The sequence below is a fragment of the Pleurodeles waltl genome, chromosome 11 (assembly GCF_031143425.1).
Source record: "Pleurodeles waltl isolate 20211129_DDA chromosome 11, aPleWal1.hap1.20221129, whole genome shotgun sequence".
Lineage (NCBI taxonomy): Eukaryota > Metazoa > Chordata > Amphibia > Caudata > Salamandridae > Pleurodeles > Pleurodeles waltl.
Genome location: NC_090450.1, coordinates 779,978,307 through 780,001,174, shown reverse-complemented (window position 1 = coordinate 780,001,174; position 22,868 = coordinate 779,978,307). Strand labels below are relative to the sequence as shown.

Here is a 22,868-nt window from a genome sequence, read left to right as displayed (position 1 = left end):
TCATTAAACACATTTGAAACACGAAACATGATTGTATGATTCCTCCAAATGGACTAAACTTCCGACTCCGGTTTCACTGTATAAAGTAAGGGGAAATAATGTGGCGTTACAGTCAGAGCTGCCAAACTGGGGAACTTGATTCGAGTCTCAGAGTCGGCTCGCTATCCTGGAGTTCTGAGCAAACTACTTAACATCCTCATGTCAAAAATCAAAGTAACAGTTGTGTAATTGTAACTGGTGCTCGTGTCCAGCGCTCCCTTGCCCGCAGGTCGAACTGGCACTAAATCAGTACGTTAGTGGTCTAGCTCTACGAAGATCGTGGAGGCGTCCCTCTTGTTCACCAATCACTCTGTGGGGGCGCTCTAGCCCATTTACCTTGTTACTCTATCACTTTATGTGTGATTTGCTTTAGTTTTTCTTGTTGACCGATCTTCCCGCCCATTTCCGGCAAATTAAACCAATCGCATTCCTAGCTAGCTACCGAGGGTCACTCACGCAACTGCTGCTTCGGAATGAGAAGACAAGATTGCGCTGATTGGGACCTGATTGTCACGTGAGTCGCGTGTATTCGTGACGTTTAGCTTGGGGGTTAGGGATCTTTTGGCGCGGGAGAGTTGCTTGAGTTAGGGAGGGAAAAGTCAGACTGAAACCATGGAGAGTGGTACTGGCCGTGACCCGGAGTCAGCTGCGCCAAAGAGGAACCTACCCTGGTAGGACAGAAGCCCTTTGTAATCCTTTTAGTTTAGTCGTATACCCCAGCCCATGACATGGCTTGTGTATTGCTTTCCCCGTTTACTTTATATTGGATGGGGACTTGCACATTCATAGTAGGTTTAGAATTACTTATGCTAGTTTGATTCATCCATCACACGTCCTAGCAATATATTCGCCCCTATAGTTCCATACTCCAGTCCCTCTGATATAGACATGCGATCAATCACATGCACTTGTTACGGACAGTTCAGTGGCGCTCATTTTATCTATCCCACACGGGAGAAAAATTCTGATTATGTAGAGTTTATAGGAAAAGCCCATAGTTCCACGGGAGTTGTCAGCTTGTTTCATGCTACTTCTAGTTTGTTCTCTCCCAGGGTTTGGAAGGCATGTGTGACTGACCAAAATCTTTTTATTTGGTGTAGCAGCGATTTCGCCAGCCGCCAGGAAAACAGTGAAATTTTTCTACTATTTATCTGGCAACCATTAACTAGCAGAGGTTATCGGTTATTTAGCAAGTAGACCAATAAATGGTCAAACGTCAGTGCCAAAATAAGAGTCTATCGTATTTTACCTCCCGCTATTTAAAAATAGTAAGATGTATCTGCAATTCGCCTGCTTTTGGACAAATAGTACAGAATCTCTTTTGTTTAGCGGGCAGTCAGATATATAATGACATTTCCTGTCTGTTTGCTCAGTCACTACTAGATAGAGCAAAATATCTCCATGGTTGTCTGCTGGTGGTTTAACAGTACATGTGTTATTTTTCTGCTTATCAGGTAAGATTTTTTATTTACAGAAGAGACTCCTCCAGATTAAATCCCGAGCACAAGTCAGGAGTACGCGCGAGTTGACGGCCTATACCATCTCTTTTTAGAAGGTGGACACCGTCCACCCTGCCAAGAAGTTGGGTCCAACTGAAATATGTTGAACTCGTCCCGGTGTAATTTTCAGCCACTGAGACAGTCAGCACCACCCTAGTCTGCTTTTGTTCTGAGCATCAATGTGCAAGCATCAAGGGGGTTTATCAGATTCTAGCTGAGCCCATAACAAATGCCTAATTTAAAGGACCATTAGGCCTCTCTGTTCTAGCTTCCTGTCCGGGAGTTATCTGGAGCCTCGCACCTAGATGCAGATGTGATGGAAGGGAAACAATGCTACCCAGTTTATTACCTTGCAAGTACTTCAAAGAGGCATGCTTTTTTTTTTTTTGTTCAGCCCCTGCATATAAGTGGTATGAATTCACTGGAAGGGATGTGTTGGTCTGTCCCAGTATTTGCACAAATATTTTAAATACCACTGTTTTGTTTTATTACTTTTATAGTGCTACTCATCCCCAAGCAGGGTGTCTGAGCGCCCTACATCTCACACGTACATTACACACATGATTTACTGTCCATGTATAATCAGTCTACCGAATGTGTTACATAAGGCAATGAAGGTTACTAAGGGTAGGAGTCACATGGCCATAGTTTACTGTGCTGTTGTAGAAGGATTACAGTTTGAGCTGCAATCAACAAATGGACCTGTGTGGTAAAAACAGGAACCAACTAACCTATTAAAACTGGGACTAGACAAAACACATATCTCTGTAGCAAATGTGCTAACCTCTAGAGTTATCTTACCATTATTATTATCTCCTGAGATTTACTGTGTACACAAAGATCTCTGCAGCAGGTTTCTTAACCCCATACAATATTCTAAAGTACAGACTTTGCAACCAACTAAATAGAACAGATTTATCTCCAGGTTTCTCCTTCTTACCAATTTCTTTGTAGCAGATTTTGTTAAAGCATAAATATATAAGTGGATGCCCAGATTTTGCATCTGTGTGCAACACTTTTTTGACACAACTCTCACGCAAATTCTAATTTGTTAAACTTGTAATGTGCTCAACTGTACTCATGATATACCTGCTAAATATATGTCTATGGTTTTAAGATTTTATGTCACTTCTGGTGATGCCATTTCTGTTAGGTTGTGGTTTGTGATGCCAATTCCTGTGATGCCATGTGCGACGTCGCAATGTCGCGCTGTGATGTAATGTCTCTTGCATAATGTCTAACTGGATTAGCCCCTCCCCCCACTTCTTTTATAGGACTTGTTCCCTGTTTAGATTCTTGCATAAATCTGTAATACATAGTTCATAATTCATCCACATTCTTCATCAGTTCACCATTGTAAAAGTGCCAATACCATGAAACACACATAAATATCAGATATAAAAGAAAGCAGATCAATACGTCTGGTTTATACGACTTAACCACAGCTTATTGTATAGTGTAACCTAGCACACACTCTGTGAGGATGAAATCAACAAAAGGAAAAGTCTATTTTACAATACATGTACAGTTCATCAGCAGTGACCAAATGACAGCTCTCCCTACCTTTACATTGATATTGACTATTTTGCAGCTAGTATATCGACAACAGTCATGACAGCCATTGGTGAAAAGAGGGGGGTGCTCTGGTTCATCCAAGCCCCTGCAGCACACATGCAGGCTGCTGCTACAGCAATTGGGTATAGTGTGTGTTTACCATTCAAATATTGAGGTTCTACCCTTAGAAGTCTCATCTGTTGTGTACTCCATAATTGTAGTGTTTAAAATCATACCAGCATGCCCTGCTGTCTCATTCCTAAATTATGCTATCATTATACAGGAATAAAACATAGGAGATATGTCAAGATTATATTGGGGTATATTTATTTTACCACGCAAGATAAACCAGGTTTTATTGGTTGCCTCGATTTGTCTAAAAATTGGTTTTCCTATAATAAAGCTAGGTTCCAGGATTCTGAAAAAGGAGCCTCTAACTTCTTTACTCAGAGATAGCTCATATATGCTTGGAAGGCTTGTTGCTTGAGGGTATATACATCTATCATTAGTGATCAAAAGCTCCATATGTTGCAAAATGATTGCTAAATAGTAATACCTAAAGTTAGATGCCAGCCACCTCTATCCAGCCAGGTATCTCAAAGACCTACTCACCCACTTGTATTCCCAGATGAAATTGCTATAGATCTGATCAAACTTCTTCAGCCACTCCTGTCTAAGTGCCAAAAGCATCACCCTAAAAAATTAAGGAATCTTAGGTGTACCACAATTTTACTGACATTGAAATGTCCCTTGAGTGTTAAATGTCGATTAACGCTTGCCACCTGAGACTTGTTTTTGTGTATTATAGTTTTGTTATTCATTTGAGTAATACACTCTGTCCTAGGTGCTATCTTGATTTCCAGCTAAACCACGATATCTATCTTCCAAAGGTCCTGACAACCAGTACCATTACTACACAAGATTTGCGTTTTGCCCCTATTCAGGAGGTACCCTTATATTTGCCCCTACCTAGCAGCCTCCTCTTCCACCATCCAAATCTAATTAACTGGATACGTGGTGCCAAATCATTGCCACCCACTTATGGTAACAGCTTAGTAGCAAACCCGTTTGTCGTTACATTGGTTATAGCTCTGTTATTCAAGAGTTTTTGCAAGAGAAGATCAGTATAAAGCTCAAATAATAGAGGAGAACAAGGACTGTCCTGTCGAGTTCCCACTAGAAATCTTCATAATATCCAACTCGGTAGCCCTTAACTATAATTTTGCAGTCAGATTAGGATATATATTGTGGATTGTAGTTTGAAAACCAGGCCCAAACCCTACCTCTCAAGTACCTCCCAAAGATATTACCAGGCGGCGCAGTCAAAGTCCTTCTCAGCGTCCAGCAGGATCATTGCTATATTGGTGCCCTTGGTCTCTGTTGCATCAAACAGAGTTATGGCCCGTCTTTCATGATCTCTCATGCCACAGCCTAGCACAACCCCATGTTCCCACAGATAGACCATTTTTTAAATGATCCTGCCTAGCCGAGATGACAACATTTTGAAATCAATCTTGGCATCACAGTTGATGAGTGTAATTGGTCTTTAAAACCCAGGGTTCAGTGGTGTGTTTTTTTATTTTATTTTTTATTTTAACACAATATTTGTAGTGCTTAAGTCTCAGGAGCGGCTCTTCATTACTGTGCCTCCCCAAAAAAATGACGATCATATAATTTGCCAACATTGACCACAAAAAAGGGTGTTAAAATTCTAGTGAGATCTTATCTGGTCCCATGGCTTTTCCAGGTGCAAGAGAGTCCAGTGCCTCTTTTACGTCTTCTAAAGTAAGCAGGGAATCTAGGCCAACCCTATCTTCCCTGCCTAAATTTGCCCGTTCACTTACCCAAAGTATTGCTTGATTTCATCCGGTGTGCGGAACCAGTCTTCCTGATTTAAGTTTCTGTAATCTCCAAAAACTCTAATCTCACCTGGAGAGTTCACCCCCTGACCGGACTCCTTTTTATACCTGTTACTGAGAGCCAGATGCTTCCCTACTGTATCACTGTGCTCGTAACTCTCTGACTTTTATAACCAATATTTTTCCGCGGTGTTCCTGGCAAATCTGCTATTAGTATCTACCTTTACAGCTGCTATTTTCAAAATACTTCAGTGACCTGCTTGGCCCTCTAGAATCATTTCATGTGAGATGATACTTAGCCTGGCAAGTTCCTCATATTTTTGTTTAATTTTGTTAGTTTTATCTCTCTGATTATATAAGCCAAAGGTAAGGGCTTCACACCTAATCCCTTCTTTCATTGCATTCGATACGACTTATATTGGAGCACTGCCGCTGTTTATATTTTAAAAGTCTGTCAACCACTTTCATATGATGAACATCTTTGGGGTTCAGAAGTAATGCCAAGTCGAGTGTCCAGTGATGCTGCAAATGCTTAATTATGGAAAGACATAGTTCCAGGACGAAAGATTTATGTTCCGAGGAGATCCTGGGAAATTTAAATAGTTGGACTTTTTCCAAAAGGCAGAAAGAAATCAAAAAATAGTCCAGACGAAAATACTTTCTGTAGAAAGCTGGGTTCTGGTTGCAATTGTGTGCCATGCCCCTAACCATTGTCTTTAATATTTCTAAGCCACCCCTACAGCAGGCCTTTCAGATCTGAGGCAGGGTGCATTATGTTACAAATGAGGACATACCTGTATGAGCAAATATACCTCTACTATGCCTCTCGCTTCTTAAACATAGTAAGAGTGCAGGGAAGTCATTTTTAATACTTATGCTGAACACTGGTCAATACGAGTTCCCCAGCTACATAGTGGCTTCTCTGAAAAGAGGGATTTTTGGTATCAAACATCTCGTATTAATAAACCCCCACTGATTCAAGTGACTGATTTCTTAATACATGCACCCAAGAGGGCACCTTAGAGGTGCTCTCTGAAAACCTACCAACTGCTGGTGAGCTCACAGACCAGCTCTGGCCAGTCTGCCACCAACAGATGAGAATGTGCACCCCTTGGGAGACAGCCTTTGCTCTCCGGAGGTCAGAAACCAAACCCTTTCTGTGCTGGGATATGCAACACACTAAACCCCAGTGCCTCCTTGATTAATCAAATACTCTTTGCTCAGTGATTAGCACTGAGCACTCAACAATAGAACCTAAATACACTAGTTAATGATCAAGGATCATGTTACAACATTATATGCGCAGTATAACTCTGAAACAGAAACCTTCAAGATCATTTGTCAAAAATTCCTTTGCCTTAATCTGAGTTGAACATACAAGTGTTCTTGTTATATAGCCTTAGCCTTGCAGGATTAGGCAAGATTGCCTGTGTTCCTTTATCCTGAAAAGGTTAGATCATTTGTTGAAGTCTAAAGTGTCTCTCACTCTTTGAGTGACCGAAATCTGGTCGCACAAAAAAAGACATGGTAGTGGAGGATAAACAACAGATTCATTGGTATTTGCCTGTTTGCTAGTTATATAGTGATTTTTCTCTGCTATGTGCTAATCTACTGGCAAGGTAGTGCAGAAGTTCTGCTGTGTACCTAGCTTATGTCCAATAGTTCAGCATCTCTGCTTAGTACCCGATTATTGGTTGTCATACACAATCTGTGTTTTACAAGGCTGCTGGCTTCCTGTGGCCCTTGGGAAAGCAGCGTATATATTCTGTATTGGGTAAATAGTAGGGTTTCTCTGTGCCACATCCAGAAACCAGGTACTTTCAGAAATTCTGTGCTACGTAGCCAATAGGCAAGCCCAATTTAGGGAGCTGTCACTATGCAACTGACAGATGTAGATCACCTGATTTCAGAGGTTTTTTCTGGTCCTGACCAATGTTTCCTCTAATTTTTTTCCACTGTGTGCGGCAGTGTAAGGTCTCTGTGTGCTGCAGCCAAGGGTACGTTTGCACTCTCTCTTCGTCTCCCCCCACCCCCTCCCACCTTCGAGGCACAGACCCACCCCTCCATTCACATGCTGGCTGAGCCAGCAGCAGAAAAATAAAACAATATTGAAATACAGTTTCATTTTTCTGCTGCAGGCTCTTAGCTTGGGGGGGGGGGGGGGGGGGTGAGAACACCTGCTCTGCCATTACAGAGGAGCCGCCCCTAATAATCTGTATAAACTCGGAGCCATCTGAAAGTCTAAACGCTATTCATCGCAATGCACCCATTTTTATCATCTGTTCACAAATTTAAATGCTCTTGCTCGCGTACTTTTAGCTTGCGTCTATCCACAGACAAGTTTACGTAAATCGCATTGTGAACACTGCTAGCGCAGCGCACATGGCAGGAATGATTTTACAGTCCCCCCAAGACATTTCTGATCAGCCTCCCGTGAAAGAAAGCTTCACACATCAGGAAATTATGCGAGCTAGGGGTAGTTTAGTGATCTGGATCTATGCCAAATTATGCTAATGTAATGCAGATCACATACAAGCTTAGTCCTTATCCTGTTTTTTGCTTTATTTGTGTACTGTTTCTCGTTCTCCCTTGGTATTCCTTTCACCACTTCAACTGATTACCAATACTGCTGTCCTTTTTTTTTTTTTTTTTTTTATATATTTTTTTTGACTGTGAGAAAGTAGCCTCTTTCTAGCATGGTTACCCTCATTTTTGGCCTGTTTGTGAGTGTGTGTCAGTGTGTTTTACTGTATCTCCAGGATCCTGCTAGCCAGGACCCCAGTGCTCATAGTTTGTGGCCTATGTGTGTTGTCAGTATGCTTGACTGTGTCACTGAAGTTCTACTAACCAGAACTCCAGTGCTTATGCTCTCTCTGCTTACCAAATTTGTCACTACAGTTTAGTGACTCCATATTCCAATTCTGATTGGCACACTGGACCCCCCCCTTATAAGTCCTAGAATATGGTACCTAGGTACCCAGGGCATTGGGGTTCCAGGAGATCTTATGGGCTGCAGCATTTCTTTTGCCACCCGTAAGAAGCTCACACACACCTTTCATCAGGACTGCCACTGCAGTCTGAGTGAAATAGTGCACACACTATTTCACTGCCATTTTTCACTGCACTGAAGTAACTTAAGTCACCTATATGTCTTACCTTCATTTACTGAAGGCTAGGTGCAAAGTTACTGTGTGTGAGGGCACCCTTGCACTAGCAAAGGTGCCCCCACATTGTCCAGGGGCAATTCGCCGGACTTTGTGAGTGCGGGGACACCATTATAGGCATGCACTACATATATGTCAATAAATATATGCAGCTTCACTACGGTAACTCCAAATATGGCCTTGTGAGGTGTCTAAGATCATGAAATTGACCCCCCCCCCCCCCAATCCAAATCTGATTTTGAGGGGGCCTGTCCCATGCACCCTGGGGGCTCCACCATGGACTCCCAGTACTACCAAACCAGCTCTCTGAGGTTTCCACTGCAGCCCCGGCTTCTGTCACCTCACAGACAGGTTTCTGCCTTCCTGGGGATTGAGCAGCTCAATCCCAGGAAAGCAGAACAATGCATTTCCTTTAGGAGAGGGGTGTTACAACCTCTCCCTTTGGAAATAGGTGTTACCGGCATGGGAGGGGTATCCTCCCAGAGCTTCTGGAAATGCTTTGTACCCTTATTGCATAATCCAGTCTACAATGGTTCAGGGACCTCCAGTCCCTGCTTTGGCATGAAACTGGACAAAGGAAAGGGGAGTGACCACTTCCCTGTCCATCACCACCTAGGGGTGGTGCCAGAGCTCCTACAGAGTGTCCCTTTCGTTAGCCATCTTAGATTCCAAGGTGTGGGGACCCTCTGGAGACCTCTGAGTGGCCAGTGCCAGCAGGTGTCGTCAGAGACCCCTCCTGATAGGTGCATACCTGGGTAGGTAGCCAATCCCCCTCTTATGGCTATTTAGGGTCTCTCCTCTGGGTGTTTCCTCAGATTCGGTTTGCAAGATTCTTCCAGGACTCCTCTGCTTCAGCTTCTGACCGTTGGATTAACTGCAGACTGCTCCAGGAACCGCTGTAACTGCAACAAAGAATCCAGGACGACTCCTGTGGCCTGCAACTTCAGCTCCGGCCAGCATTTGCAACAGTTTCTAAGGTGTGCATGCTCTGGGGACTGCCTGTCTTCACCCTGCACCAGAAGAACCGAAGGAATATCCTGTGGAGTGACGGAGTCACTTCCCTAATTCATCAGGCACCCTTCTGTGACGACAACCGGTATTCTGGGACACCTCTCCTGACGACGAGCGTGCTCACTGGAACACTGGTTGTGGACCGAAGTGACCCATACTGTCCAAAGGTCCAGCTGTCCAAATTTGTTGGAGGTAAGAGCTTGCCTCCCTGTGCTGCGACAGTACCCCTGTGCACCGTGTCTTCCACAGAACCTTGGGCTTCTGTGCATTTTTTTCCAAAAGTTCTTTGTGCACAACATAGCCCAGGTCCCCAGCACTCCATCCTGCGACAGACTGCTCCCTGAGTTGTTCTCCGGCAGCGTGGGACCTTCCAGTGTAGTGGTGTGACAACCGCGCTTTGCATCTTCTTTGTCCCAGTGTTCTGGGACTCCCGTGGGTGCTGCCTGGTCTTCTGAGGGCTCTTTGAAGTGCTGAGAGCCCCTCTGTCGCCGCAATCCGAGTTGAGACCCCCAGGTCTGTCCTGGGTCAAGGCAGCTCTTTTTTGATGCAAACCGCGTACTTGCTTGAACCAAGTCTTGTTGGCGGAATCCAGTGATGGAAACAGCCTGCATCCAACAACTCGACGTGGGACATACCTTGCACCAAGCAGGAACCCGCAGCTATCTTCTTTGGTGACTTCATCATGAAGCACCACTTTTCTTGCATCCCCCTGCGCCTCCCTAATGCCACCATGTGTGCACTGTATTTAGGATACAGCGCACCATGGCGGTATTGGGAACAATAGCCTAAAAATTTCTGCCACTATTGTGGCGCTTTGCTCCACTAGCGTCAAATGTCGACGCTAGTAGAGCAAAGTACAAGGAGGCCCATTGATGTCAATGAGTGCGTCCTTTTCCCGCCTGCTTTTTAGTAGGCATTAAAAATGACAGCAAAAATGGCGCAATTAAATCTTGTAGCTTTCATTGTGCCATTTTTGCAGGCCTCCTTGCGCTGGAGCGCCCCCTTTGCATACATTATGCATGGCACATGCATAATGTGGCCCAGCCACATTATGGCTGGGCCCCATTGTGTCATGATTAAGCCCTGTGAGCCTGAAACACATGTGAAGTGATTACTATGCCAAGTGGCCCAGCAGTTTGGGAGATACTCCTTCTTGTAGGGAAGAATTGTAGAAATGTGAATGTCAAATGTCTGTAATCATTTTGCAATGGTGCAAGCCAGCTATAAAATGATGGAATGGTGCTCCAGAGACATGAAAGTAGCGCCCCCATTTGTTAAACCTAAGCAACTCGAGCATTTCCCTCATAATTTCAGTCTCTTATTAATCATGATCATAAGTATTCACTAATTTAAAAAAATGCAATTGGTTTTCAGTTGTGTGGATTTGTTGTAGAGCAAGTCCCACAGCTACGGATGCAGGACAAAGCAGAATCTACCACCTATGCACTGCTTCTGAAGGTGTGGAGTAACCAGTGTGTCCTGCTATTATCACCTAAGGATGCACATGGTATGTAGTGAGGACATTTGCAGGACTGATCAGAAGGGCCTACATACCAAATAGACTTGAAGTCTCTGGAACTACAGTGTGGGAAGTTATGTTGGGCTTCTGGGACGGAAAAAGATCTGGATTTTATGTATAGGGGACCTCTCAAAATGGAGGGATGTGAGTGTGAACGCGAAATGCCATAGTGCCTTACACCTCGAAGGTGCTCATTGCACAGGCCCTGTGATAGTGATTCCTCGGGTCCAAGTCCAGTGCATAGTTGGGTAATCACTGGTCCTCATGTCCTGGTGAAATTGCCAGTAAGTTGTGGGGTGGCAATGAAACATGTTAGACATTCACATTAAAATGATCTAAACCTAGAATTTGTTTTTAATCATGAGTGGGGGCCTGAAATAAAGACAGATTGATGCCACACAACTCAGTTTACCTTTTTGTGAGGAAGGCAACCTTTCCTTTATGAGGACTTATAGAGGCTAAGATATGTGTGAAACATCAGATAGGGATATTCACAAGCAGTGTTTCTTGATTTAGTCTGTGTTGGTTCCTCCGGTTTATAGAAAAGCTGCCAATGATGAGAATGCAAGCAAATTGGTGAGTAACAGCCAATTAACTTGTGCTTGCTTATGTGAGACTCTTCCTATATATATTTATACATTTTGTCACACAATCAGTCTGGGAACAGGATTGATGTGAATGCCATTGGACACCAGAGTTGGCCAAAGTATCACACTCAGACACAGGGGTTGCCACCAGATAGGTATTGACACGTGACCCTCCCTTAACAGAAATTCATTGAGATTAGGGATGTCCTACGAGTGAGAGGTAGTGTGAGATTTGTCTGTCATTGCTACTGTTGGCATCATCCTCTGTCTTTCATATCTTCCCTCATCATGGTCCTCTAGGTTCTGGTCCTTAGCTCATCCTCGTCTTTCTCATCATCCTGGACCTGCTGCTGTACTTCCTAATCTTCTTGGTCCTTGTTCACTTGGTCTTAGTTATCCTATTCCTTCTCCTTCTGGTGTCCTGTCTCCTCGTGGAGTCCCTCATAGTGGTTCTCCTTATTCTGGTGTTTCTGGCCCTTCTATTGGCCCTGCTCCTCCTCCTGGTACTCTTCTTTTTACTGCTGGTCCTGTGGGAACAGGTCTTATTGATCGCCCAGGTCTGGTCCTCTTTAGCCTCCTGTTGGGCTTATCTGGCCATCCTGATGGTCCTGTTCCTCCTGGAGCAGAACACTTTGTCCTCCTCACGGTGCTCGAAATCCTGTTTTTTCTGGTCTTCCTCCTGCTCCTGTGCTTTACTTCATCCATTTATTTTCCCTCTAATCTGTAAGTATTCCTCTTGGATGTTGTTGGAGGAGGCTCGCTATGGTTGGCTAAAGCGTATGCTCAGCCAGGCGGAATGTTCAACTCCTGTCTGGGCTAAATAACCTGTGCTCACCCTTGTGTAGCTTGGCACAGAGCAGTCAGGCTTATCTTGGACTCAGTGTGTAAAGCAACAAAACGGCATGTTTCCACAACACCCCTGCTGAACGACCCCAAAAAGACATTTAACACGGGTTGGATGTATAGAAAAATTGTTTTCAACACATATACATGATTTACACAGTTTTATTACAATGTGATCTCAGCGTAAATGTCAGTGAGCACAGAGCAGACAATATGCAATGTAAGCTTGAGTGTGAATCTCCGTGAACGATGCAACATACAAAAATAGGCCCAACCAGGTAAAGCATTGATCACTGTACATACACTTGAAACCATACATCCCCTCCCTGCACCCGCAAAAGGTGCCCACCTGATGTCAGCACTAGGACCACCCTCAAGTTACCCACGATCAGTGTAACACGTGCAATCCTGGGTGCACCCTGGGGCTGACAGAAGAAGCACAATGCATATCACAGTATAATCGCACTCCCTCCTAGACCCACAGCCTCAGCCTCACTAGTAAAATTTGATGCCAACCGTATGAACTCCCTGGCAGTACAGACTACCCAACAACACCACAGTGCTGCCCCTGCATTCACTCGCTCTCACTCGGCCTCACTCCCTTACATCCACATCACAGCCTAGGCATGAGATCCAGGTATCAGTTGATGCTGGTACCTACACAGACACTCTGGTACGCACTCTCTTCTGGCACCCTAATGCGATGCCCTGATAACTGGCAAGTGGATGCCCACACGCTTGCAAAACCCAGTGTGTCCCAACCCACCCTCCAACAAGCCTCCAGTTAACCTCACCCCACTGCAACCCCAAAGATTGTAGTAACTTTCCCCTGGGCACCCAACTGCTCTTGGTTAAGTCATAACTCTCCAGGTGTCTGGGTCAAGGTGGGTGACCAGAAAGACAACAGCCAGTAAATAATTAAGGAGGAGATGTTCAGGCTTCCTGCAGGAGGTTCACTCAGAGGTCTGCAAAACACAGGGGGATGGTCACTGGGGCCTACCGTTAGACTAGGAGGCACCCACCCCTGCAAGACAATCCAGTGTTACTGAATACTAACCAAATTCAGCACCTCTGTAATGGAAAGGCGATATGGGGGGTGTGTTGACCTGACCCGTCCTCGACACTTCAGGTTGCACACAAGTTACCGGGGCTGTCTCTCTGGATTGGAGACACCTTGTCTGGTGCTTGTGAAATTCCATTAGCCCCAGACAGGTTTGGTCCAATGTAGAAAGTGCTCAGTGCAATACCCCCCACAAAAAGAGGATACTTTCAGGGGTCCGATGACTGGTGGTTCCCGGATGGCACCCGGTTTCTTCAACCAACTCCTTGCATCATTCCTCCCCTCAACAGGAGGCACTAGACTCGCGTGTGATGACTTGAACTGCACCAGACCTTCCGGTTCCACCCGCAACTTGGTTTCCTTACTTGTCTGGGTTGAGGTACTCTGCCCAGTATGCAGACTTTGAATAACCCTACTTATACATAGGTAAAATCTTTGAAGTGGGGGGTGGTTCAAAGGGTAATACTTTGAACCACAAATGTCTCCCCTAAATTACCTCCTTGTCTGCCCTGGGATGCAGATCTTAATGGGTTACCAGGCTTTGGCTCTGGGAGGCAAAGTGTCACGACAACTCCCCACCATCTATCTCACCAGCCCCCAAATGGCAGGGTTCTGTTGTTCTGGATGCCTGAGTTTTATAGCTGTCATCTGGGGAATTTGGGCTGCTTCCCTACAATCCCTTATTGTAATCAGACTTAATAAGCCTTATATCCCTTATCACTGTGTGGGCAGAACAGCTGTCATGGGCAGGGCGAACAGGCATGGGTGTTAACTTCCTGGGCACTTATGGCCTAGCACATGCACCAACCTGCCAGGGCAGGTAACATTTTGACTATGGCCACCACTACGGTGCTCATGCACCTTGATCATCCTGAGCCCTCAGGCTCTTTTCCTATCATGAAATACTAAAGCGTAAATATGTGTGCTGTGGTCACTTCAACTGTGTGCGCATTCACATAGGAACCTGACTTGGACACCTGGGTTGGAGAGGCCAATCCTGGCCCGGATACTCAAACCTGCACTTGGGTAGCAGTGCCAGTTTCTAAATTGTATGGATGGCGTGGACGCTTACACCCTACATTGGCAGAGGGAAAGTGATCAGAGCACCTCGACTCTTGGGTGTGTGGTGCCCAGCTGCGGTTAGGCACCTTCTGGGCTAATGCGCCAGCGCATCACACGGGGGTCTCCAGTGTGTGGGTATGCTGGTACTCGCTGGGTGTGCCGGGCCCGTACTTACCCCAGCCCTCCAGGCCTAAGGCCCACTTCGAGGTCCAACCGTGGCTGGTCCTGCATATACTGGCTATCACGGTCTCCCCACTCGGGGAAGTACCCGCGCTTGCATCTCTATCCTGCCCACACAGGTGGATGCTCATGGCCACATATCAGGGAACCAGCTCCCCACTTTGGGGTCGGGCTGGCTCCCTTTCAGTAGGGGTTCCCAAAACCTCCCCCCCCCCCCTACCTGGGCACATCCTTTGGGATGTACCAGCCTGGCTCGATGCTGACCACCAACACCTCTACTGTGGCCCCGGGACAGTGTAGAGCCCAATCAAGTCTAGGCCCCTTCAAGGGATCCCTATGCCTGCAGTCCTGCTCAGTCAGGCCTCAGACATGGCCAACGGGTTGCTAAAGGGGCCAGTACATGTGGCAGAATTCTCCTTCGCAACCAAGGTCGCACCCATAGGCCGCCTTGCCCACCCCCATGTATCTACTACACAGGAGTGTGGAATTTATTAAAATATCTACTTGTCCAGGGCACAGGTAGCTTTATAAATCTACTTCTGTAAAAAAAAAAAAAAAAAGAACTACTTGGCCCTTTCGTCAACATGTAATGTATGGCAGCAATCTCATATTAGAGCTTTGATAATAGCTGTTCTGATTATGCCAGGTGTAGGAAAGTACCATCTTGCCTGGCATGTTACCCCCATATTTCACTGTATATATGTTGTTTTAGTTGTATGTGTCACTGGGACCCTGCCAGCCAGGGCCCCAGTGCTCATAAGTGTGCCCTGTGTGATGACTAACTGTCTCACTGAGGCTCTGCTAACCAGAACCTCAGTGGTTATGCTCTCTCATTTCTTTCCAAATTGTTACTAACAGGCTAGTGACCAATTTCACCAATTTACATTGGCATACTGGAACACCCTTATAATTCCCTAGTATATGGTACTGAGGTACCCAGGGTATTGGAGTTCCAGGAGATCCCTATGGGCTGCAGCAGTTCTTTTGCCACCCATAGGGAGCTCTGACAATTCTTACACAGGCCTGCCACTGCAGCCTGAGTGAAATAACGTCCACGTTATTTCACAGCCATTTACCACTTCACTTAAGTAACTTATAAGTCACCTATATGTCTAACATTTACCTGGTAAAGGTTGGGTGCTAAGTTACTTAGTGTGTGGGCACCTTGGCACTAGCCAAGGTGCCCCCACATTGTTCAGGGCAAATTCCCCAGACTTTGTGAGTGCGGGGACACCATTACATGCGTGCACTATACATATGTCACTACATATGTATAGCGTCACAATGGTAACTCCGAACATGGCCATGTAACATGTCTAAGATCATGGAATTGTCACCCCAATGGCATTCTGGCATTGGGGAGACAATTCCATGATCCCCCGGGTCTCTAGCACAGAACCCGGGTACTGCCAAACTGCCTTTCCTGGGGTTTCACTGCAGCTGCTGCTGCTGCCAACCCCTCAGACAGGTTTCTGCCCTCCTGGGGTCCAGCCAGGCTTGGCCCAGGAAGGCAGAACAAAGGACTTCCCCAGAGAGAGGGTGTTACACCCTCTCCCTTTGGAAAAAGGTGTCAGGGCTGGGGAGGAGTAGCCTCCCCAAGCCTCTGGAAATGCTTTGATGGGCACAGATGGTGCCCATCTCTGCATAAGCCAGTCTACACCGGGTCAGGGATCCCCCAGCCCTGCTCTGGCGCAAAACTGGACAAAGGAAAGGGGAGTGACCACTCCCCTGACCTGCACCTCCCCTGGGAGGTGCCCAGAGCTCCTCCATTGTGCTCCAGACCTCTGCCATCTTGGAAACAGAGGTGCTGCTGGCACACTGGACTGCTCTGAGTGGCCAGTGCCAGCAGGTGACGTCAGAGACTCCTTCTGATAGGCTCTTACCTGTGTTGCTAGCCTATCCTCCTTCCTAAGTAGCCAAACCTCCTTTTCTGGCTATTTAGGGTCTCTGCTTTGGGGAATTCTTTAGATAACGAATGCAAGAGCTCATCAGAGTTCCTCTGCATCTCTCTATTCACCTTCTGCCAAGGAATCGACCACTGACTGCGCTGGAAGCCTGCAAAACCGCAACAAAGTAGCAAAGACAACTACTGCAACCTTGTATCGCTGATCCTGCCGCCTTCTCGACTGTTTTCCTGGTAGTGCATGCTGTGGGGGTAGTCTGCCTCCTCTCTGCACTAGAAGCTACAAAGAAATCTCCTGTGGGTCGACAGAATCTTCCCCCTGCAACCGCAGGCACCAAAGAACTGCTTCACCGGTCCTCTGGGTCCCCTCTCAGCGCGACGAGGGTGGTCCCTGGAACTCAGCAACTCTGTCCAAGTGACTCCCACAGTCCAGTGACTCTTCAGTCCAAGTTTGGTGGAGGTAAGTCCTTGCCTCCCCACGCTAGACTGCATTGCTGGGTACCGCGCGATTTGCAGCTGCTCCGGCTCCTGTGCACTCTTCCAGGATTTCCTTTGTGCACAGCCAAGCCTGGGTCCCCGACACTCTAACCTGCAGTGCACGACCTCCTGAGTTGTCCTCCGGCGTCGTGGGACCTTCTTTTGTGACTTCGGGTGAGCTCCGGTTCACTCTTCTTCGTAGTGCCTGTTCCGGCACTTCTGCGGGTGCTGGTTGCTTCTGAGTGGGCTCTTTGTCTTGCTGGACCCCCGCTCTGTCTCCTCACGCAATTGACGACATCCTGGTCCCTCCTGGGCCACAGCAGCATCCAAAAACCCTAACCGCGACCCCTGCAGCTAGCAAGGCTTGTTTGCGGTCTTTCTGCACGGAAACACCTCTGCAAGCTTCTTCACGACGTGGGACATCCATCCTCCAAACGGGGAAGTTCCTAGTCCTCTTCGTTCTTGCAGAACCCACAGCTTCTACCATCCGGTGGCAGCTTCTTTGCACCCTCAGCTGGCATTTCTTGGGCATCTGCCCGCTCACGACTTGAGTGTGACTCTTGGACTTGGTCCCCTTGTTCCACAGGTACTCTCGTCTGGAAATCCATCGTTGTTGCATTGCTGGTGTTGGTCTTCCTTGCAGAATTCCCTTATCACGACTTCTGTGCTCTCTGGGGAACTTAGGTGCACTTTACACCTACTTTTCAGGGTCTTGGGGTGGGCTATTTTTCTAACCCTCACTGTTTTCTTACAGTCCCAGCGACCCTCTACAAGCTCACATAGGTTTGGGGTCCATTCGTGGTTCGCATTCCACTTTTGGAGTATATGGTTTGTGTAACCCCTATACCTATGTGCTCCCATTGCAATCTATTGTGACTATACATTGCTTGCACTGTTTTCTATTGCTATTACTGCATAATTTTGGTATTGTGTACATATATCTTGTGTATATTTGCTATCCTCATACTGAGGGTACTCACTGAGATACTTTGGCATATTGTCATAAAAATAAAGTACCTTTATTTTTAGTATATCTGTGTATTGTGTTTTCTTATGATATTGTGCATAGGACACCAGTGGTATAGTAGGAGCTTTACGTTTCCTAGTTCAGCCTAAGCTGCTCTGCTAAGCTACCCTTTTCTATCAGCCTAAGGTGCTAGCCACCTCTTCTACACTAATAAGGGATAACTGGACCTGGTACAAAGTGTAAGTACCCCTTGGTACCCACTACAAGCCAGGCCAGCCTCCTACACCAGGGCTCGTACTATAGTAGGGCTTGAATACAAGCAATTTCTTTATTGTGCCACCTTTCCACAGATACAGGGACTAGAGGATGGGAGGTAGCAATAAACAATAGTTCCAAGGTTGGAATGCCTTTTTTAGTCTGTGCAGACCTATTAACTTGCATGTTTTAAGGGTTTACACTATATCTTCTCTAATCATTTTACATACTGAGAAAGGTTGGAAATTTACTCCAGGCAAGGGTCAGAAGTAAACCACCTTCCAGGGTTGGGGAAAAATGTGGTTAAAGGGAAAGTGAACTTATGAATGCCCAACAGATTTTCACATGAGCTAATCTACACCTGCATATTTGCTCGTGCTAAAATACCATTCACAAATATTTTCAAGGACTACATTTTCCTGTTATACTCTTTGAAATTCTTGTGAATTCATGAAATTTGCAAATCTGCAGTAATGCAAAGACCTATACATGGGTGCACTTTTGTGATATTCTTTAAGAATTGGGCCCCTAATTAGGTCTGGTGTTAAACAAGATCTTTTGTTTTATTAAAATTATATCTCCATCCATCGGCTGGCTTCACTGTGACTGATCCTACTTGCAGAACCCACTCCTACTCAGCACCTGGATACAGTCACATGTGACAAGTTACATGCTCTTCAAAAACTTGTTGCATTACAATGATCTCACTCTGCTCTTTCACAAGGAGCATAGAGGCACACAAAGTAGTTTTGCTCAGTGGCAAGATCTTCTGTGGCAATATGTGCTTATTGTGACTGAAACATATTTTTGCTTTTTGCTAATATTTGTTACAATGGTGAGGGCCCAGCAGCTCGAACAACAATAAAGTTTTACAAAAGTCATGTAAAAACCGACCTGCATTGAGAAAACCAAAAGACTGACCACCAGTGTTGTACCTATTGGCTTTGCCAGTGCTTGTTTATGTTCATGTTTCCCATAATCTTGTTGAGACTAGTTACAATGATTTTTCCATTATGAATATTTTTTGCCCGTATAAATGCATTTTACTAAATGATGCTTCAAATAAATGGTACCTAAGTTTCACAGTAGTTTCGCAAAACATTTATTTCCTAGTTGCATTTTTTTGTTAACAATTTTAAAAGCAAACAATCATCAATCATGCATTCAAGCTTCTGCAAAAATTAGCATTTAATCAGAGCATATTCTGGGAGCATTATACGTAGCCTCATATTTTAAACTGCAAACGTGTGTACACATTTATTTATTTTTACCTCAGCCACTGTCAATAGTGCAGTCCAAGCTTATATTTATTTAGAACGCTCACCCTAATAATACAGGCTTTGCATTAATGAACCTTAAATACAATTTCGAACAGCATAAGGAGGTGGACATATCTCAACTGCAGACAATTCCTTTCCACACTCTTGAATGTGATGCTCTATATTGGCAGCCAAAGGGGTTTGTGCTGGCCTACTTGTCCCAAAGACAAAATAAGGTTGAAACCTTGTTCTCCTTGACCCCAAACAATATGTCCTGGGCTTTTGGGGCCAGCACCAGCCACATCACCCAACCCCCCCTACTACTCGCACTCCTACCCCATTTTCAGTAGGACGGGGCCCTCGCTTCCACTCAGCCAGACAGCGGGAAGTGTCCCGAGTCCCAAGGTCCAGCATGGGAGATGACATAAGCTGGGAGGGAAAAGCAAAAAAAATCTGGATTTCTCTCTAAAGAGAGCCATGTTTGACAGGTGTCCGCTTTTTCTCTGTATGCCTTCTATCCCCAACTCTTCCCAATCACTGACAAATCTTTCCACTTTTTTCTCAACCTGTACAATTTTCCCCAGTCTTCCATTCTCCCCTAAGTATGCCTGCTTTTCCCTCGAGTCTATAGTTCTTTACCCTGAATCTGGCCACTTTCACCCTCCGTATCCCTGTTCTTCTTTGAATCTACCCACTTGCTCATTAGCCTGCCTGCTTTTTTTCCCAGTCCACACATTCTTTCTTGAGTGTGTCTACTTTCGTATTGGTATGTTTCTTTTTTTTTTTTCCCCAGTTTGCTTGGTCTCCGCTATTCTTCCTACATTTTTATTTTTCAACCTACTTCCTTTCCCCCACTCGTCCTGCTTTTGCTCAGCCTGCCCGGTTTGCCCTCAGTTTACTCCTACACTTTTCTCAGTCTGTTGGCAGGGTTGGACTGGGACAAAAAATGGGCATGGCCATCAAAGTAAAAGTGGCCCCCATTAGTGAACCATATAACTAAAATAAAAGTGGCCCATATTTGCAAATCAGGCCAGTTTTGAACTTGTGAAGACATGCTGAATGGCTATTTTGCAAGGTATGGGAGATTGCATGAATTTGTGCTGCAGCAATAATTTTGCTAGTATCTGGGAAATCAACAGTAAGCACTGGCTCATTTCCCGGTAAGACCAGCCTACAAACGTTTATTTAAAAAAAAAAAAATGCTCCACACCTTGATCTATCAGGCACTGCCATATTGTCCTATAGGCCAGTTCTACCCTGTCTAGCAGATCTCCCCGTCTGCCTCTCGCTACCCTAGCTTGCCATCTTTCTTTAGAGTTAGTCCCCACCTTCTTTGCTCTTCTCCCTCTAGCTTATCAAACACAAGGTCCTAAATCATTGAGGATGCAAGATATACTCAAGTATGTCATAATGTGATGGTTGTATGAATATTTTCCCATTTGGTTAAGTAGCGTGAAAGAAGTTATTCAGGCCGACGACTTTTCTTTTCATTGTTTTCTCTGCTTAATTGCTACACAACATCCTGATGGCGAGAAAAATATAAACTGTTGTAGCACCTATTTCCATCAAATGGAATTACTGTTTTCTAAAGCACTGTCGTTTCATTGCAGGGTTGAAAAATATCGGCCGCAGACGCTCAATGATCTAATTTCACATCAGGATATTTTAAGCACGAGTAAGTTTGAACAAGAAATAATTAAGATAATATAATATTTTTTTAATTTATTGGGGAATAACGTGCATTTGCTGTTAGCGGGTTCTCGACTATGATTTTGCATGCAAGACCAAAGTAGTTTGAACGAGTTGTAGTGCATAACCTGAGCAATTCAGGATCTTATCTCTTTTATATAATCCTCACTCCAAAAAGAAGCTATATGGGACACACATTTTATATCGAAGGAAATTGCGTCATTGATTTTTTTATTTTTTGTTGGTGACACTCACGTCTACAAAATTATTGTGCTTGATTCTTAACTTGCGCTAGTTTGCTGGTTAAACCACAGCACATCTGCATTTTGGATGTAAACTTGGGTGATAAAATGGGTTGCTAAGATGAAACGGAGCCTTTGATAGTCAGAAACCTGCACTGTTTGAATGAGATTACATAGCATGTCTGCATTTGACTGCTGCTGAGGAAAAACACAATTCTAATTTGATGCACAAACGACAGAGTAACACAATCCCTGTCTCTGATAATTCTTTTTTTCTTTTTCTTCTCCATTTTAGCTCTTAATGTATTATTTGTAGTCATTCCAAGCGTACCCATTATCATGTGGTCTTATTTCTCCTTCGGTGGTTTTAAGATAGGTTTGTTTTATTTCTTGTTAGAGGTGATGGTTGTTTTGTTAATCTTTGCTGGAGACTAATACTAATTTTCAGACGTTTATGGTATTATCTGGTCAGACCCACAGGACTTCTTTGTGGGATGCCCTGTTCCAATATGGGATCTTAATGTTTGGCACATGCCATCCACATGCTTCAGCATTTTTTTTTAAATGAAGCTGTAAGAAAATGGGGTATTCTTGAGCACCTGTATTGTTGAAGAAGCTGACGAGCCAAGGGTATTATGATCCAGGGAGTTTTATAGGATCTACCCTCACTTTAGCATTCAAAGAAACACAAAGTGCCTGAGTATATTAAAGCACTTGTGATAATTTTTTCAAAACATTTTTAGTAGCATTTTTGTAAACTTTAATCAAAACAGGGTACATAACAGTGCGGACACAGTACCTAAATAGCAAAAAACATTTTATGTTCGTCACTTATATTCTAATACAATATATTCAGTGACATTTAGCTCTAAGTCCACTCTCAGGCCCAACATAGAGTGGTTCAGGCATATTCAGTTAGTTTGCAGTCGTTGACAATAGGACATATGCTGCAAATGGTGCCGATATATTCCAGGGTCTCGATGCCATAGGCAGTTCTTCTCCATATAACTCCAATTGATCTTTGCAGTATGCTACATCAGTCAGTCATTGTTAAATTTGGGCGCAGCTTTTTACCTGCAGTGCCTAGGTAACTTCCTTTTTGCTAAAGAGTTATCACCACCAGGCTACGATTTAGATGGCAGTATAAGTTTAACAAGCCCCAAAAGGCAGATGTGTGGCATGCAGGAGACCCACTCCAAGACCGTAGCAGATAAGGTTTGGGTTTCCTGCATCCAATAAGGTCGCATGACCAGGCCAAATGCATAGAGTTTGCATCTATAGAGACGCATTGGGCAGTGTTGCGCAGGCCATAGCTTACAGTTGAAGCGGAGTGTAATATATCTGTTGTAAGTATTTGAAATGTATAATGCGTAAATTGTAATTGGGTGTGAGTCGGCTTGTGAGGGTGCAGCAAAATTCCCAGTCCTCCAACACAGCATTCACCTTATCCAGTCTTTTGACCTGGTCGTTAGGCATAATCTTATTGTGTAACATTATATAGTCTGGTAATAAGCTTGTCACGCGAGCTGCTGGCAAACAATGTTTGCAGGTCCCCCATTGTGGGTGGCGCATCTGGGAATTGTGGATAGAGGGATTTTAGGGCTCCACAGAGTTGGTGATAATTGAACATTAATAATAGGGAACTTTGTTGGAGCAATGTACGTGCTTCAAGCCAGATAAACTTCCTTTCAAGTTAGGT

The 22,868-nt window shown here is 44.9% G+C and overlaps 1 protein-coding gene across 2 annotated transcripts in view; it reads left to right on the top strand.

The window, feature by feature from the left end:
* The first annotated feature begins 461 nt into the window (after positions 1-461).
* RFC5 (replication factor C subunit 5) overlaps positions 462-22,868 on the top strand; it is a 124,015-nt gene continuing 101,608 nt past the window's right edge. Inside the window, exons 1-2 of one of the 2 annotated variants that reach the window (XM_069214500.1) lie at positions 462-553; positions 20,849-20,913. In XM_069214500.1, coding sequence (XP_069070601.1) covers positions 513-553; positions 20,849-20,913 — 106 coding nt within the window. In that variant the 5' untranslated portion in view covers positions 462-512. Of the gene's footprint in view, positions 711-20,848; positions 20,914-22,868 lie in introns of both variants that reach the window. The other variant, XM_069214499.1, reaches the window with a different exon arrangement.